Genomic DNA, 17,296 nt, shown 5'->3' with positions numbered 1-17,296 from the left:
TATTTAACTTTTCAAATATAACTGAAATGCATTTTTATTTCCAATCATTCTTTGAGAAAATTCTGAGGTGGTAGCAAAAGCACTGGTTTTTGACTCCAAAGTCCTCAGTCTGTGTGTGTTCCGGGGTCACTCCACTAAGCACACCACTTCCCAAGGGCACACCACTTGGAGCAGGAATTTAATCATTTAAAAATCAGGTCAATAATCCACAGGGCTGCTATGAGGATCAAATAAAATCAGAGAGGCAGAAATGTGACACACACCATTCTTGGAACGTCTCCACTGCGAAGAAGGCTTCCAGGTGGACTACTACTGCTTGATGGTCTGCAGAGTAAACCTGCAGGTACATTTGTGATGAAATGCCCCCATTCCAACAGAGGCAACCGCTGCCCACTCACTGGCATGAGAAAAGTTTCTGCCCAGGCTACTCACCTGGCAGGTGAACCTTTGGCCTGGGAGAATGCGACTGACAAGGAACACGGGAGACGAGAAAGATGACCCCCAACTTAATGTTAAGGCTCTTCCTCTAAAGCCAAATGTGTTAGGTGACAAATGAAATCAGTAATCTCTTTAAGCACACGCCCTCCCCGACCCACAATCTAAAAGAATATTCAGAGACCTGCTTGAAACCCCTTTGCTGGCCCCAACGCCCCAAGCCCAGCCTCCCTCTCTGCTCTGCGACTCGGCATTGGTCACCAAGCACTCCACACCCTCTTGCTCCTCCTGGGGATGCTCCCACACCCCACCCAACACAACTGGCCCTTCCTCAGGTTTCTCCTCAAAAAGGGCTTTTCACCCCTATTATTCATTGTCCTTGTACCCTGGTTCATTTCTTTCCTGGCACTTGTCAAGGTTTATAAAAAGATGTTACTGGAACAATATGTTCACCAAGAAGCTGCTACTGTTCAGCCTTGCACAGTGCCTAGCACACAGGAGGTGTTCAATGAACACTTGTTGAATAAATAAAACAAGGACACTCTGGAGTAACTGTGTCTCTTTTAATATGTCTAAAACAGAGGTTCTCAAACTTGTTGGTCTCAGGACCCCTTAACACGCTAAAAAAACGAAGGAGGCCCCCAAAGAGCCTCATTCTTATGTTTATGTGGGTTACATCAACCACATATTAGAAATTTTTAAAACACAAGACCACCAGCACACATTCCATTAGTGTCAGAGAGAAGATGCCATCTTGCATGCCACTCAGTCTCTGGAAATTCCACTGTACACCTGTGAGAGAATGAGAGTAATAAAAGCAAATAATGTCTTCGTATTATTATGAAACCGATTTTAACCTTCTCCCTCTCCCTGCCAGGAGATCCAGAAGCAAACTGAAAACTGCTGGTCTAGAGTTTCAGCCAAAAATTAAACTGTAACCAGTCAGAAGGTTAAAAAAAAAAAAAAAAAGAAAATATGGTCAGTCAATCTTTATAAAAGGGGAGCCAAATAGCAAGACACTGACCATGGAGCTCCATCAGGACCCAAAGTGAAGCTACGTGGTGTTCATGACACACGTGAAGCAGGCTGTTACCACTTCATGCCATTCAACTCCACCAATTCATTCTCCTTGTTTCTACTGCATGAAAGTAAGTATCTTGTCTTTGGGATAGTTGTTTTCTTCAGTATAAATTAAGAAAGGCACATTTGCCTTATACTTAACCCATAGGTCTGAGTAACCTAAGTCTGTCACTGGTTAACTCTGTATTCAGAAACAGAGAGAAGCAGGCCTTGGTCTTGACAATCACACCAAGGTGTGTGGCCAGCAAGCCACCATCCTAAGGCTGTATTTACATCTGACATGTGACATTCTGCTGTATCTCATTCCTACCTAATGGCAACATTAACTAGAAAATATTCAAGAGCTCTAGGAGAGTCAATGCTCAAATTCATTGAGATTTGCTTGCCAAACAACAGAACAGCAATAATTTTAAGTGCTCATTAAACATGTCCAATCTGACTTCTACCCAGGAATACTTGATTAACCAGAGGCAGGCACATAATGTTCATGGTATCCGAATAAAATTATGCAGAGCTCTAAAATATTCTGCCAGGTACCAGTCTTCAGCAACTGCTGGAGCTTAGTGAACTTGCTTGGCTGCAGGGAGGAGGGCACCCATGCTCCAGGCTTCATGATGGATGTCTAGCTTGCCACTGCCATCACCCTGTAGGAAGCGCTGCCAATCATGAACTTGTTCAAGAAATTGTGTCACCTGGACCAAATCCAATTCCCCGGGTTGAATAAGAATGCTTCCCTCAGGGTAAACTAACGCCATGTCTGTGTGCTGCCCTTTCCCGCACATAAGCCTCCCTTGAGAGGTAGGTATCAGCAGAGGCTCAAGAAAGCCCACCCCCTCAGTGAACCTGGCCTAGGCCAATTCCTTGTATCTTAAAAAATTCCATTTGGACAGAGTGAGTTCAAGCCGCCTCGGGGAATTCTAACCTTCCTCTAAAGGGTTTTAGGTCAAAGCACAGTGGTCCTCACTGGAATGGTCCCAACCAACACAGCCCCAGGGTTTACAGGTACCTTGCAACTGGGTGGCCATGACAGCCATCACTCCCAGTGACCAAGGCTGCAAATACCTGCCTTTCATCTTTACCTAAAGAACTGGATTTCCCAAGAAGGTGACAAACCAGTTTTCTACTACAGTTTAACCCCATTCTGGCCAGCTCCTTTTTACCTTTTATGTCCTGCTTTAAGTATCCCCTCCTCAGCCATACCTTCCCGAAGCAGCCCTTTTAACTTCAGTTCCTCATAATTCTGTACCTTAGCCCCTTTTTTTTCACCTTCATAATAATTCTGTCTGCAGGTATTTTATGGCACTCTGCGTATTCCTCTCTTCTCTGTTTAGTTCAGCATTCAAAGCATAACGTCTTGCACACAGTTAAGTGTTGGACAAAATCTGAACTCACGCAATACTCCTAAACGCTGCACTGGGCCTCCTTGTATACGTTACAGCTGAGGATACTTTATGCCGAGTGATGAGACAGCTTGCAGGTGGTGGGCAGTGGTGGTACAACACCCCTGGACAGGGAGTCACGTCATCTCACCCTAACATGGCAGGCCTTCCAGGAGCAGCCTCCGTGATCACCCAAGTCCCCCGAAGGCTGTGTCAGTATCTCGCTGCATTCCCCCCACCAGCCCGTGCTCCAGGTCACCCTGGGAGTGAAGGCCACCTGTCAGCCAGAGGCTGAACATCTCTCCTACAGCAGAGACCCTACCTCTACCCCTTCCCCTCTCTGCACCACACAGCCTCCCAAATCCCCTTGTCTGTCAGAGCTCTAGTTCACAAAGGGCAGAATCAGGACCAGTGGTGGGTGATAGAATAAGAGTTTAGGCAACACATCGAAAGAACATTTTGTACTAGTTTTTTAACAGAAGCATAATGCAGACTGCAGGTGACTGACTAATGTGAGCACAAACTAGCCTGAAATCCAGCTAGAGGCTGAGTTGGCAGGAAAAGTCTCTTGACAAGACAGCAGAGATCTCAGGTAGCATAAAACATGTCCATGGTCTGACCCTTCTTTGTATCTTCCATCTCAAGGGTATGAAGCATCTGCTTAAGTATGTTTGCTACACTGAAGATAAGAGTTTTACATATCTTGGCCTAAAAGTAGCCTCAAACAACAGGCTCATTTTATAAATACAAGAAAGAACTGCATTCTCAAAAACAAGTTACCTTGCACAGCAGTCCTGCCCTCTGTTCTGCAGCCCCATTTAACTGGTTCATGCCTAACATACTTAAGGAGGCTTACATTTTACAACAAAATTTCATGCTGAGAGGATCACTGGGAAGTGAGCGGTGTGAGCACACAAGACTCCCCACTCCTGAGGTTTTCTTTTGATCCCAGTTAAGTGTGCAGGAACTCCTGCTGTGGAAATGCAAGAGACCCAAATCTTCTTTCTGCTCTGTGGCAGAAAGCTTGGAGGCTTTCACAGTACCCCTGTTTCTAAGAGTGTGAAAGTGTGGAGCTAAAACTTCTTTTTCAGAAAATTCCAACCCTGCCTACAGGAAAGCTCCATGTCAGCAGCCTTGTTTGTTTTGCTCATCATTTTATGCCAGCCCCTAGAGCTCAGTGCCTGGCACAGAGAACACACAATAAAAATGTGTGCAAGAAGGAAAAAAGGAAAAAAGCCAGAGTTTTGATTAGATTTCTTAATTTTCACCCCCAGGTGATGTTTATCTTAAAGCATATACAGGCATACTTCGGAGATATTGTGAGTTCAGTTCCAGAGCATTGCAATAAAGCAAGTATTGCAATAAAGCCAGTCACACAAATTTTCTGGTTTCCCAGTGCACATAAAAGTTATGTTTACACTATACTGTACTCTATTAACTTTGAAGCAACATTATAACTAAAAGAAAAAAAGTACATACCTTAATTTAAAAATACTGTTAAAAAATGCTGATCATCATCTGAGCCTTCAGCAAGTCATAGTAGTACCATCAAAGATCACTGATCACAGATCACCATAACAAATATAATAATACTAATGAAAAAGTTTGAAATATTTAGTGAATTACCCAAACATGACACAGAGACAAGAAGTGAGCAAATGCTGTTGGAAAAATGGTGCCGATAATCTTGCTCAATGCAAGGTTACCACAAACCTTCAGTTTGTAAAAAGCGCAATATTTGAAAAGTGCAATAAAGTGAAATGCAATAAAACGAAGTCTGCCTATGGTTCTGTCTTTGATCAGTAATGACATAATAATAGCTACCATCGGGGACTATCCTGACCCAATCAACCTAAGATCACCAGGGTTCAACCAAGTTTGACAAGAGTCAGTTTACTGACTCACTGCAATGAGGAAGCTGTCCCATGGCTCCTTGCAAACATTATCCCTAAGTCTCACAGCGAGCCTGAAGGTTGTATAATTACCCTAATTTTACTCATCAAGAAATTAAAGTTCAGAGGAGTATCCTTCCCCAAAGTCACAGGGCTAGAAACCCTTGTCCACCTAACCCTCTTAACACCCTCACAGAGTGACTCAGAAGGCCCATGCCCCAGGCCTGTGACAAGCCCATCAAACGTTCCTCTAGACATTGTAAGCCATGAGTTTACAAACTTTTTTAACTATAGGAGGAAACTTTCCTTCAAACAAAATCTTCCTAAAACCATAAACAAACAAGAAACATATATTTGAGGCACAGGATAATAACATCCTTCAGAACTGCTCTTAGCCACTGGAGCAAGGCAATGAGCGCTACTGTGTGCTTTTAAAATGTTTAATTCAACTTAACCAGACAGGCCATTTAGATCTATGCCTTCTTACTTTTCTCTATGCTTATACGTTGGACAGCTCCTTCAAAAAGTGGCAGGGCAAAACTGGCCATTTTACTCAGACAGTAATGATCTACCACTACACAGTTCTATAGCTCCAGCATTCCTGGCTGAAGGAACAGCAAAAGAAAAGAAAAGAAAAGAAAAGGAGGTTGGAACAGCAGAGAGTATTTGGTGAAAGGTATTTAACATGAGGTGGCTGAAGCTACCCCCACACTGGTCTGGGGGAAGGTCAGGTCAGCAATGAACCAAGAAGCACTCTGTAAATGGCCATTAGGCACACTAAGCACTGTGGACTTTTCTTTTCATGCAAAATTCACTGGCAGAATGACATGATTAGATCGCAAGTATGCCTAAGAACAGATTGATTAATGTCTTAAAGGATTTTCTACATTCTACTTTTAAGTCAAAAGTATACTATAGAGTGGTATGAATAAAAAACATTTGGCATACAATGTCACTGTTTATTTTAGAGAAATTAAGAGGCCTGAGACAGCAGGATAGGTTTTGCCACAATATTCAGATCTTCCTGTCAGGATCTGACACAGGCATGGAGAGAAAATCCATCTTTGCAAGGAACCTTCCTAGACACACCTGTATGGACAAGGGGTTGGCTAGAGCCCGTGTCTAGGCTGAGAGATGAGCAGTGCATGGGAGCAAGCTCACGGCATGGGAGACACCGTCTGCTGGCTCCGGGGTCACCCCTAGCATCTGATGTGCTCCTGGCAGGCTACTCAAGTGACTACCCCACAGGTGTATCAGGTGCTGCTGGCTGCCGATTTACCCCTCTGCCCTCCTTTTCCTAGCCACGTTCCAGCTGGCGGGGGTCTTGTGATCCAGTTCTGGCCAGTGAGATGTAAGCAGAAGTCAGGCAGCTGAGGGATGCTTCTGGGAAAGCTTTTGCCTTCCTGTTGAAAAGGGTCACTCTCAGCTGACAGACCACAGCCAGGGTGCCTGGAGGTCCAGCTCCCACCTTGAGATCAAACATGAGGATGACAATATGCCAAGGAAGGTGGCACAAAGACAGCGAAAGGAGCCTAGGTCCCCGGCAACATCTGTGAGCACTGCGTCAGCCCTGAACCATCCACCTCCAGACATCTTGTCATCAGAACAGAAATCTATAGTTATTTAAGTCAGTAGAGTTGGTTTTTTATTACCATCAGGCAAATGCATTCCTAATTGAGGTGACAGATTCTCTGGTGACTCTCTGAGATTTCTTTTACTTGAAAGTAAACGATTTCTACTGGAAGAAATGGGGTTTTCTCCTATTAGTCACTCCCCCCAACACACACTCAGAATTGCCTCACTAGAAAAATATAACTGCTATATACCTCACGTGGTCCCAGAGTGGATTAAAGTAATGAACTGATATCTTTATGTCTTTAAAAGAGAAGAGTGTAAACACATGCCAGGTATAAGAATATAAAAACCCCAAGCTACAAAAATAACATATTTCAGTGGCACTCTACCTTAGAAATGTTACTTGAATGACTCATGGAATGTCCCAAAGTCTTCTCATGCTGCAAGAAAACCAAACAGGTGTTAAGTATCAAGCTTTGATTAAAATGGGCAAACTAGTAATTGAACATAACAATCCTACTAACAAATCATTCCCTCAACTAGAATTTGCTGTGCAGCTTTGCGGGCCAGCTATGAGATACTGGAGAATTTGGCAAAGATGAATAAAACAATAGTCCTTGCCCTAAAGGAATTTATTAATAAGGAAAGAACAGGAATTTGGAACTAACTCTAAAAATAAGACAGCAGTAATAAGTATCTTAAGAAGCATTCAAGTGGAGGTTCAGAAGCAAGAAGCTGCGTGTTCAGTTGTATACCATGTGGTCCATGCAATGGGGAGCTGCTATAAGATGTGGAAGGGGAAAGCAGGACAGATGACCCCACCCAGGCTGTCTGGCTGCAAAGTGTTGGGTACTCTGCAGGGATACTGCACAGCTCACACCTACTCCCTCAAGCCTGTTTGTCCTCCTGGATTAGAGAAATCTGAGAGTCCTGCTAGCCTCCTCCTTCTCACACTCCACCTTCAAGTCACAAAGTCTTAAAAACAAATTCTTCCTCCCTAATGTCTCTCAATCTCAAATCCCATCTCCATTTCTACTGTCAATGCCTTCGTTTATGTTCTCTTCATTTCTTCTTGTAATTCTACCTGTTCTTTCTGCTTTTAAATTGACCTCCTTGATACACAATTGTTATAGACTGAATTGTTAACCCCCCACCCCCAATTTATTCCTTGAAGTCCTAACTCCCATTACTCACAATGTGACTACATTTGGAGGTGGGAGTCTTTAACATTGTAACTATGTTACAATGAGGCCATTAAGCTGGGCCCTAATCCAATATGAATGGTGTCCTTAGAAGAAGAGGAAATTAGGACACAGATATACACAGACAGAAGATGGCAGGGAGAAGATGGCCATCTATCTACACATTAAGGAAAAGGGTCCACAGGAAAAACCAAACCTGCTGACACCTTGTTCTTGGACTTCTAGCCTCTAGAACTGTGAGAAAATAAATTCCTGTTGTTTAAACCACCCAGTCTGTGGTACTTCGTTATGGTAGCCCTAGCAAACGAATACAATAATATTCCACACTATAAACTTCTAAAAAAAGCAAATGTTCCAAATGTAAATCTGATTTTTTAAAATAATAAAGTAACCTTCCCTGAATCCACTCAGCCTTGCTCTAAATCAAATGAGTTAAATAAAAAACTACTACAAATGGAAGAGATGATCTTAACGTGTATTTTTTAAATTATCTATTCTCTTTTCAGTTCACATGCCATGCAATAACCATGGCGAAGATTAGAGAAGGTTGAGATGTAGGTAAAATTCTTTGATCAGAAGGAAGTACAAAGGAGCTGGTGGATCATTTAAAAACTCCTTTGAGGAAGAGCTGATTCCATTCCACCAAGGCTCTCCTTAAAGAAAGCTGGCCACCAAGAAAATTTTGACTTTCTCCTTCCCCTCAATCCACCAAATCACAGACTGCCTTGACTTCTGTACACTTTGCTCCTGAACACTTGATATGACTAAAATGACGATGAAGTGTTTCAAGATCTCCCAAGCAGCCTGCAGTCAGCACGTGTTTTGGCAATGTTGTCTTCTTTGTCTTTATAGCAATGTGTTTGTGTAATTTTGGGAATAATTTTATTAAATTCTCCCATACTTTATAAATCTGAGCAGGAATAGAAGTTCAAGTCTCTTAAATGTAATACAATACAGACAGTGCTATTAAGTGTTTAGTCTCACAGAATGTTTCTTGGTCTTAAGCTCGTCAATTAGATAGTTATAAAGGAAAAGAAAAAATTATATAAAGTGTGCTCAAGGTGTTGGCAATATATCACTAAAATCTACCTCTCTGGGAAATGAGTCCCTCTGTCCACAGAAAAGGTAAATTTACAATCATTCAAGTTTCATTCATGAGTCAAGAACGTACTAGGGACAAACATACAGCACTGCTGTAAATCCGACTTAAAGGCTCATCTGCTGGCGATTTACTACTAAATTTTAATTTAGTCTACTAAATTAAAACAAAGATACCGTATGCTTTGGATTATTTGTACAGAAAACCAATTATAACCACTATCAAATTACCTGCTACCTTACAAGAAATGGCCAGTTTAACACCGTCCGGAAATCTACAGAAAAGTTCTGAGCAGCAATAATTCATGTCCTAGACCTTCTGACATTCATTATTCCGTAAAGAATGGTACTGAGGTAGGGAGAAGCCTAGCTGTTAAGCTAGGTAACATTATAAATCCAGACTGAGATCTAAAAGTTGCTCTTTACTTTATGAACTTGAGAAATAAATTTAATGATGTAAAGCCTTTATTCTGTCTTCCTTGTTAGAACAATTCAATATTTTACATGGTAAAATCAAACAGCCAGCCCCAGAAGATACAGATGTTTTAAAGCCTGAAAGCTGTCAATATTTGGCATTGCTTCTCCACTACTTGGTAGGAAATTAACAATTCAGTTTCAAAAGATCATATTTTTGGGTTTTTTTTTCCTTAAACACTGCTACAATTATTTGGACTTATTGAAAGGAAGCAAATCCCAGGACTCATTCAAGTCAGTCTCTCATTCATTCCATACTTATTTACTATGCAACTGCCATATACAAACAACTGTATCAGTCACAGAATACTGACAAAAATAAATCTAACTCCTAGGCCTGTGCCATTGTTAACATTACCACAGAAGTGCCTTGAAATAGTGTTTCAATGAGGAATGTACATCTAGGGAAAAGGTGACGAATGACATAAAAAAAGTACATACGTAAATTATATCAGGTAGAGTGGGTGACACCATTCTCTCCTACAGTCAGAATGTCAAGTTTCTGAATGAGAAGGAGGAAAGTTTGCCAAACATCAATGTTGAGAACTGGAACGAGGCATAACGAAGAGAAAAAGAGTTCCAATCCAGTTCAAGCTGAAACTAAGCTTCAATGCCTAAGTGATAAAAACCCTGGCAAATTATCTTCACACAATCTCTAATACGTTCCGTCACTGCTCAGTGGGTCCCACCATCCTGTAACCCTGGGAGAGACGAGAGCCTCACTGCACCCTCCTTCCTCAGAGAGGGCATGGAGATGTCACACTGCTATACCACACACCTCCCTGTCTGGCTCTCATCTCCACATCTCTTTATGGACTCTTTTTGTCTACATTAAACAAGAAGCCTCCTCAGAACACAGCTCCATGCCCTCTTCTCACTTGTTGTCTCCCTTAGACCAGTTCTTCTGAAACTTTGTGCACTTGAATTACTTAGGGATCTTGCTAAAATGCAGATTGTTAGGTCTGAGTTAGGTTGAGATTCTGTGTTTCTAATAAGCTCCCAGGTGACTCCCATGCTGCTGGTCCCCAGGCCACACTTTAAGATGCAAGTCTGATTCTAAATCCCAGGCCAGAATAATCCATGAAGGCTATGACTCATTTTTTATAAAGCAAATCATGACTACTGAAAAGGTAAATTTCTGTGTAAAAGATGGCAGTGAGGGCTTCCCTGGTGGCGCAGTGGTTGAGAGTCCGCCTGCCAATGCAGGGGACACGGGTTCGAGCCCTGGTCTGGGAAGATCCCACATGCCGCGGAGCGGCTGGGCCCGTGAGCCACAATTTCTGAGCCTGCGCGTCTGGAGCCTGTGCTCCGCAGCAAGAGAGGCCGCGATAGCGAGAGGCCCGCGCACCGCGATGAGGAGTGGCCCCCGCTTGCCGCGGCTGGAGAGGGCCCTCGCACAGAAACGAAGACCCAACACAGCCATAAATATAAAAAATAAATTAAAAAAAAAAAAAAGAAAAAGATGGCTAGCAGGACATCAGAGCCGTTTAAAAAAAAAAAAAAAAAAGATGGCAGTGAGCTCACAATTGAGTTAATACAAATAAGTCAGTCAGGGAACAGACTGATAAATAGACTGGAAAAAACTGAGTCAAGGTGTGAGAAAGGAAAGTTTTGTTAATGTAAGAAGTTACCAAATCACAAAGATAAAGAGAAGCTCTGTTGAAAAATATGGGACATTTCACAATTTAATCAGTCCTGTCAATGATTTTCCAAGTCCATATGTGACTCCAATAAAATGTACCCTGCAGGTAGAGCCAAGATGCAGAGCCTACTGAGACCAAACATGCCCTGTAACAAGCCAAGAATTAACAAGAAGACAATGAGGTGAGGTGTCTAAGCAAGTTTTGGGGACTCTGTATAAAGTAGTCAAACAAAAGAACTTCATGTGGGAGTTTCCCTGAAACTCTGAACATGAGCAGTCATTACACACACACACACACACACACACACACACACCCAAACTTATGTGTAACAGACATGGGTAACTGTCTACCCAATATCTATCGCCACCAACAGAACTCCAACTTTATTCTGAGCAGCAACAGACCCAACCAAAAGTTCTCACTTTCCCACACTATTTTGCAATGAAGGGTAAATATGTAAGAAAGTTCTCTCTAAAGATATTACCCTTGAGGGTTTCTGGGAAGACATTTTCCTCTCCTGAAACTGCTATTCCTTTCTCCAGCATTCCTCCTGCCCTCAGCCACCCTGGAATATATATGCCATGCCAGGAGGTACAGCAGTACCTTTGGTCTCAGGACTCCTTCACAACATAAAAAATTACCAAGGACTCCAAAAACCTTTTGTTTATGTGGGTTATATCTATTGATATTTACCATATTAGAAATTAAAATGGACAATTTTAAAAATATGAATCTCTTAATTCATTTAGAATTAACAATAATAAACCAAATTAAAATAAATAACATTTCTATGAAAAACAACTATTTTTACAAACAAACAACTAAAGTGAGCAGAGTAGCATGTTTTTACATTTTTATGAATCTTGTTATTGTCTAATTAATAGAAGACAGCTGGATTCTCATATCTGCTTGTGTATTCAATCTCCTCTGATATGCTGTTTTGACTGAAGTAAATGAAGACTATTTGGCTTTATACAGTTACGTAGTTAGAAAAGGAATATGTATTTTAATAACCATGAAACAACTGTGGATATTATTCTTTGTACTACACAAAAACTCAACAGTTACCTGGCATTTAGACTCTGAAATGATATTAATGAACTTTTAATACTCTATTAAAATCAACTGCCCCATCTTTCTTTGAAACAATCTCTTAACCATGCATGACTTTATAACATCACACCTTGGCCATATATAGACTATTGGCTCACTGAATTATGCAAATCTCCAAGATTGACACATTTTATTATGCAATATCAAAAAACCCCACACTCATTAATATGACCATCAATTGCATCAGAAGAATCTTTAATTACTGAAAAGCTACTAAGCTCACAGTGGTGGATACAAGTTTTCTGAAATTCTAATTTTTGCTTACAAACGTCAAATTTGGCAACAAAAACTGTTGCTTGCTTCCCTTAAAGTGAAAGACTGGCTCATTCATTCAATTTAGAGAAAACGTTTGCCAAATATCCAAGTCAAGATAACTATAGTTTGACTGTCATTCTTTCAAGTAAAAATTATATTCCATTAAAAAAAAGTAACTAGTTCAGGCAGCAACTCAATCATACAAGTGCTTTGCTCTGCACTTTGGTAGGCAGTAGAAATGATTTATACCAGAGATGCAAAGAAGGAATAACACATGACCTCTAATGAGAACAGTCAATTAAAACTGGTACATATGTTAGAATCAGCAGAAAAGGACATCAAAATACTATTATAACTGTTTTCCAAATGTTCAAAAAGTTAAAGACATTTAACATATAAAAAACAATCAAATCAAAACTTCCAAAGATAAGCAAACACTGAAAAAGCTATACAAAGATATATCGTCATTAACACCATAGATAAAACAAAAAGGAATTCTTAAAAAGCATTTGATAGCAGGAAAAAGAGAAGAAAGAGGGAGTGGTGTAAGAATACATGATTTCTCTCTGTATCATTTTTTACAACTATTTATGAATGTACAGTTATAATATAAAAGTTTAGCTATATACACATACATGTATATGTATTTATGTGTGTGTGTGTGTGGTGTACAGTTTAAACACCCTAATTAAAAGGCAGAGATTTTCAGACTGAATAAAAAAGCAAGACATAACTACATGCTGCCTACAAGAAAAACACTGTAAATATGTAAATACAAACAGGTTAAAAATAAAGGATGGGACACCAATAACAAGATGACACTAATAACAAGATGATAGAGGTGCTGAGATCTGATGGAGACTTTAAGCAGCCATTATAAATATACTCAAATGAGCAATCACAACACTCTTGAAATAAAATGGACTCAATAGCAGAGATGACAGAATAAAAGAATCAAGAACTTGATAGAAAAAGTATTCAATTTAATCAACAGAGAGGAAAAAAGATTTTTTTAAAAATATGAACAGATCTCAGGGATCTGTGAAGCAAAACAGTCTAACAGTCCTATCACTAGAATCCAAAAAGTAAAGAAGAATGAGTACAGTGATGAAAAATATTTGGAGAAATACTTGCTAAAATTTTCCCGAGTTTGGAGAAAGACATACACCTACAGATTAAAGAAGCTGAATGAACTCCAAAAACGATAAACTAAAAGAAATCCATGCCCATGATATCATAATCAAATTGCTCAATTTGGGAAATAAAGCACAAGAAAATCTCAAGTTTAATATTTTATTTTTCTGCAGGAGGGGAATATTAGAAAGTCCTAATATTTGCTTTCAACTAGACACCTTTGCCCTGATTTTCCCAGCCTTGCCCTTCAGTAGGATTGGTTCCCACTCCCAGCTCTAGGAGTGGGTACTGACTGGCTTAAAACAATCACTGTTGACAAGAGATTGCCTATCTATCACCACTTATATTCATTTGGTCAATTCTCACATTAGGGTCTGTTACTTGCAACTCTCCAGGTCCTGGTGCCAAATTCTGTTACAGTTAAGTTGCTATCCATTTATTTGTTTATAATCAATGGCACAGGCTGGTAACTAATGCCAGTCTTTTGGTCTAGCCACTGTCTGAGCTAGGAGGGAATTTCTGTTTCCTAGCAACATTCTGCCCCTACTCCTTGCCACAGTGAATGGTTGAAGGCCAGGATAACATTAATTCCTTTAGGACAGTCAGAGCCATCTCTTAGAGCTATCCTATTCAAACCACATTATTCTATCCTATTCAAATATCCTGGGTGGGAAAACTGGGATCTGCTTGGAAGGGAGAGAACTTTGGCTCTCTACTATGTTTGCCTTGATTTGTTTATCTCTGATAAATTATTTTCCATTGGGAATTTGGTTTTATGGTCTCATCATCTTTATAACCTCTGTATTTCTATAAATGGGTTAATGGGTAAGACTATAGATAATCTGATATGTTAGTTTTTTCTGTTTGTCTATTTGTCTGTTCAGAGCTCAAGTCAATTAAGAACTCATAGCCACAGGAAAGAAAACAGGTCTTTGATACAGACCAATGAATTTTGTAATTTTATGTTTACTCTTGACCCATGGCTGAAATTTTGGAATTGTAGCTATAAGCTTTGTGTCTGCATGTCTATGTGTCTGTAATTCAGAAAGGTCTTTAACTTTCATTGTGTGAAGGTGTAATAATTTTCTACCTAGGGATGGTATTAAATTAGATTATAAATCTTACTAGATTATAAAAATCTCTCATATTAAGGGAATCTAGAACCAGAAGTTGACTTATATATAGGTAAGTACTTGTATAAACAGAGTACTCCTAAAATTCCTAGAAAGTAGGGAAGGTGGAATTCTAATACTTTCAGTGTGCTAGATTATAAAAACATCCCTACAGAAACCAATTCAGAAATGTCTTAAGAAATCAGATTAACATAATTTAGGCAAATTTTTGGCAAATGAGACTGGCTTAATATTTATAGTTTAATAAACATAGCTATGTCTTTTCTGATTTATCAGTGTTAAGTATAAGCATAGATTTTTATTCTATCTGGGTATTTTTCCTAAACTTATAAGTTTTCTGATTGAAAAAACTATCATTACCTCTACCTAATATTTAAGATTATGAAAAATGTAAATCTGTGTTTAACCAAATCCAATCATTATTCTGATGAACTTATATTTGGATACCTAGAATATTTATAAGTGAGAATACTGAAACATTTATTAGTAAGCATAATTTTAAATTTACATACTTTTGCTTCATATTTCTATGTGCTACAAAGAGACTGCATCTCTGAATCTGTTAATCTGTTAAACGTGTTCAATTTTTGCCTCTATAAGACTTGTATAAGAATATGTGTAGCTATAAAAAGTTGTATTAATGCTGGATGTTAGCCCTGCTAGTCTGCTAAAATGATGGTGTGTGATAGCTCACAATTACCCACCCTCTAGTTTCCTCTGTGTAACAGAAGTTACTTTGGTTAAAAGTTGAAACTAACACATGTGAATGAGACCACTAGAAGCAATGGCGAACAAGAGGTACAACTTTATGTGTTCAGTAATGAGATGGGTTTTTGGTTTATTAAGGGGAAAAAATAGTTTTGTCCTAAAATAAAAGGGCTGGTTATTCCAGAATAAGAAAGACCTGTGAAGAACAAAACAAGAAAGTTGTAGAAGGTTTGAGGAAAGGGAATTTTATTTGCCCTAGCCCAAGCTGGCTCATTCTTGATGGGTTAATTAATGATATTTCATAAAAGAGCTTGTAATTCCTTTAGTATCAAATATTATGCTGATGCAAAACTAGAATTTTATTTTAACTGTTAAAATTACAAATTTTCTTGATAATTGGTCTTCTCTCAGTAAGAGGTTATTCTTTAACCTCTTTATTATTCTCAGTAGAGTTATTCTTTACCTTCTCTACAATATCCCTAGGTAACAGACTCTGTGTTTTATCAGATTAATTTTCTGTGCTTTTTATGTTAACTTTATTATGTCCTTGATTTAAGTAGAAAACAAAGGTTCCTCACTTATGAAAGAGTTAAATTCTTTACAATAATGTTACCTTCTATGCTTATTTTTCAAATGTTTATTGTCACTTTAAAATGAGTAGTCACTGGGCTTCCCTGGTGGCGCAGTGGTTAAGAATCCACCTGCCAATGCAGGGGACGTGGGTTCGAGCCCTGGTCCAGGAAGATCCCACATGCCGCGGAGCAACTAAGCCCATGAGCCACAACTACTGAGCCTGTGCTCTAGAGCCCTTGAGCCACACCTACTGAGCCCACGAGCCACAACTACTGAAGCCTGCATGCCTAGAGCCCGTGCTCAGCAACAAGAGAAGCCACCTTAATGAGAGGCCTGCACACCGCAAGGAAAAGTAGCCCTTGCTCGCCGCAACCAAAAAAAAAAGAAAGCCCACGCGTAGCAACGAAGACCCAACGCAGCCAAAAATAAATTTATAAAAAAAAAAAAGCTAGAGTAAATATTAAAATGAGTAGTCTTTGTTTCTCAGGTACCCATGATCCAATTTCTCTTTTAAATGTTCAAATCTCCTGAAAACTTTTGGTTTCTTGTCTTCACAAAATCAAATCTTAAATGTAAAATAAAATGAAATCAAAATTTCATGATATCTTTTGCTCCTAAACCTGTCTTTGAGATTTCCCAGGGGGGCCCTGAAAAATCACAAAGGTTTATCTTTTCATCCTATAAAAGGAAAGGTGCTGAGACTAACTAGGTTTTCTTGATTTGTTACTATTGATGAACTGCATGGGAAGAGTTATGAAATGAGAAGAGATCTGTCAGTACTGCGCTGTCGTGATACATTTCTATTTATCAGAGTCCTGATGCTGCTCTGTACTCTGTAGTTGTTATCAGACATGATTTCTGTTATTTTTTTAAAATGTTAACGTGGTCACTACTTTACTTTTAGTATTTGAATCTAGCACCTTCTAGGCCAATGGTTTTCAGTTGGGGATTCCCATCACCTACTATGGAGTTTCATCAATATACAGAAAGTTTAGGAACTATTTCAGACTTACTGAATCTCTTTACTTGACAGTCCTGATATATTTGTGTTGTATTCATGGTATATTAATGTCTAAGGATTATTATATCTGAAGATTTTTTTCTCTGTAAAGTTTATGCTCATTCATTTTTTATAAATCAGATGTACTGTTCATTGCATTCCTTAAATATAGAGTTTATTATGTTTATAATTATTTTGTCTAAAATTTGGGGGGGACTGACTTAATTATCTTGTTTTGCATGCCGAAGAAATAGCCAAATTTCCCTGCCAGTTACATGTTTCTTGACATAAACTCTCTCATAAGACATTTCATTTTTAAAAATATCACTAATAGAGTAAGCACAGCCATTTTAAGTCTTTTGCCATCTACAGATATTTTCTGTTTGTTTATTTTAGTCTGATGTTTCCCTGAAAGCTCTTGCAATCAGCTACAGGCTACAGGGCTGTGTCAGAGGCCCATGGAAAAGGACTATGCCAGGTACTTTTGGGTACAGGCTTCTGATGGCATCATTTAAACAACTCTGAGACCATACCAGTGAACTAAGTCATGATTTCCAGAACTCTTACCAAGATTCAGTGCAATAAGAACTAATCAAACAAGG

At 39.4% G+C, this 17,296-nt stretch overlaps 1 protein-coding gene across 5 annotated transcripts in view; it reads right to left on the bottom strand.

The window, feature by feature from the left end:
* MARCHF8 (membrane associated ring-CH-type finger 8) overlaps nucleotides 1-17,296 on the bottom strand; it is a 117,700-nt gene that overhangs the window by 16,451 nt on the left and 83,953 nt on the right. For 4 of the 5 annotated variants that reach the window (XM_068548081.1, XM_068548079.1, XM_068548084.1 and 1 more), the window contains one exon: nucleotides 6,751-6,801. The exons of the other annotated variant lie outside the window; for it this stretch is intronic. In XM_068548081.1, the coding sequence (XP_068404182.1) occupies nucleotides 6,751-6,801 (51 nt within the window). The remainder of the gene's footprint in view (nucleotides 1-6,750; nucleotides 6,802-17,296) is intronic. 5 annotated transcript variants of the gene reach the window in all.

The sequence above is a fragment of the Eschrichtius robustus genome, chromosome 7 (assembly GCF_028021215.1).
Source record: "Eschrichtius robustus isolate mEscRob2 chromosome 7, mEscRob2.pri, whole genome shotgun sequence".
NCBI lineage: Eukaryota > Metazoa > Chordata > Mammalia > Artiodactyla > Eschrichtiidae > Eschrichtius > Eschrichtius robustus.
Note: the sequence above shows the minus strand (reverse complement) of the source record. Positions and strands in the feature narration are given on the sequence as shown.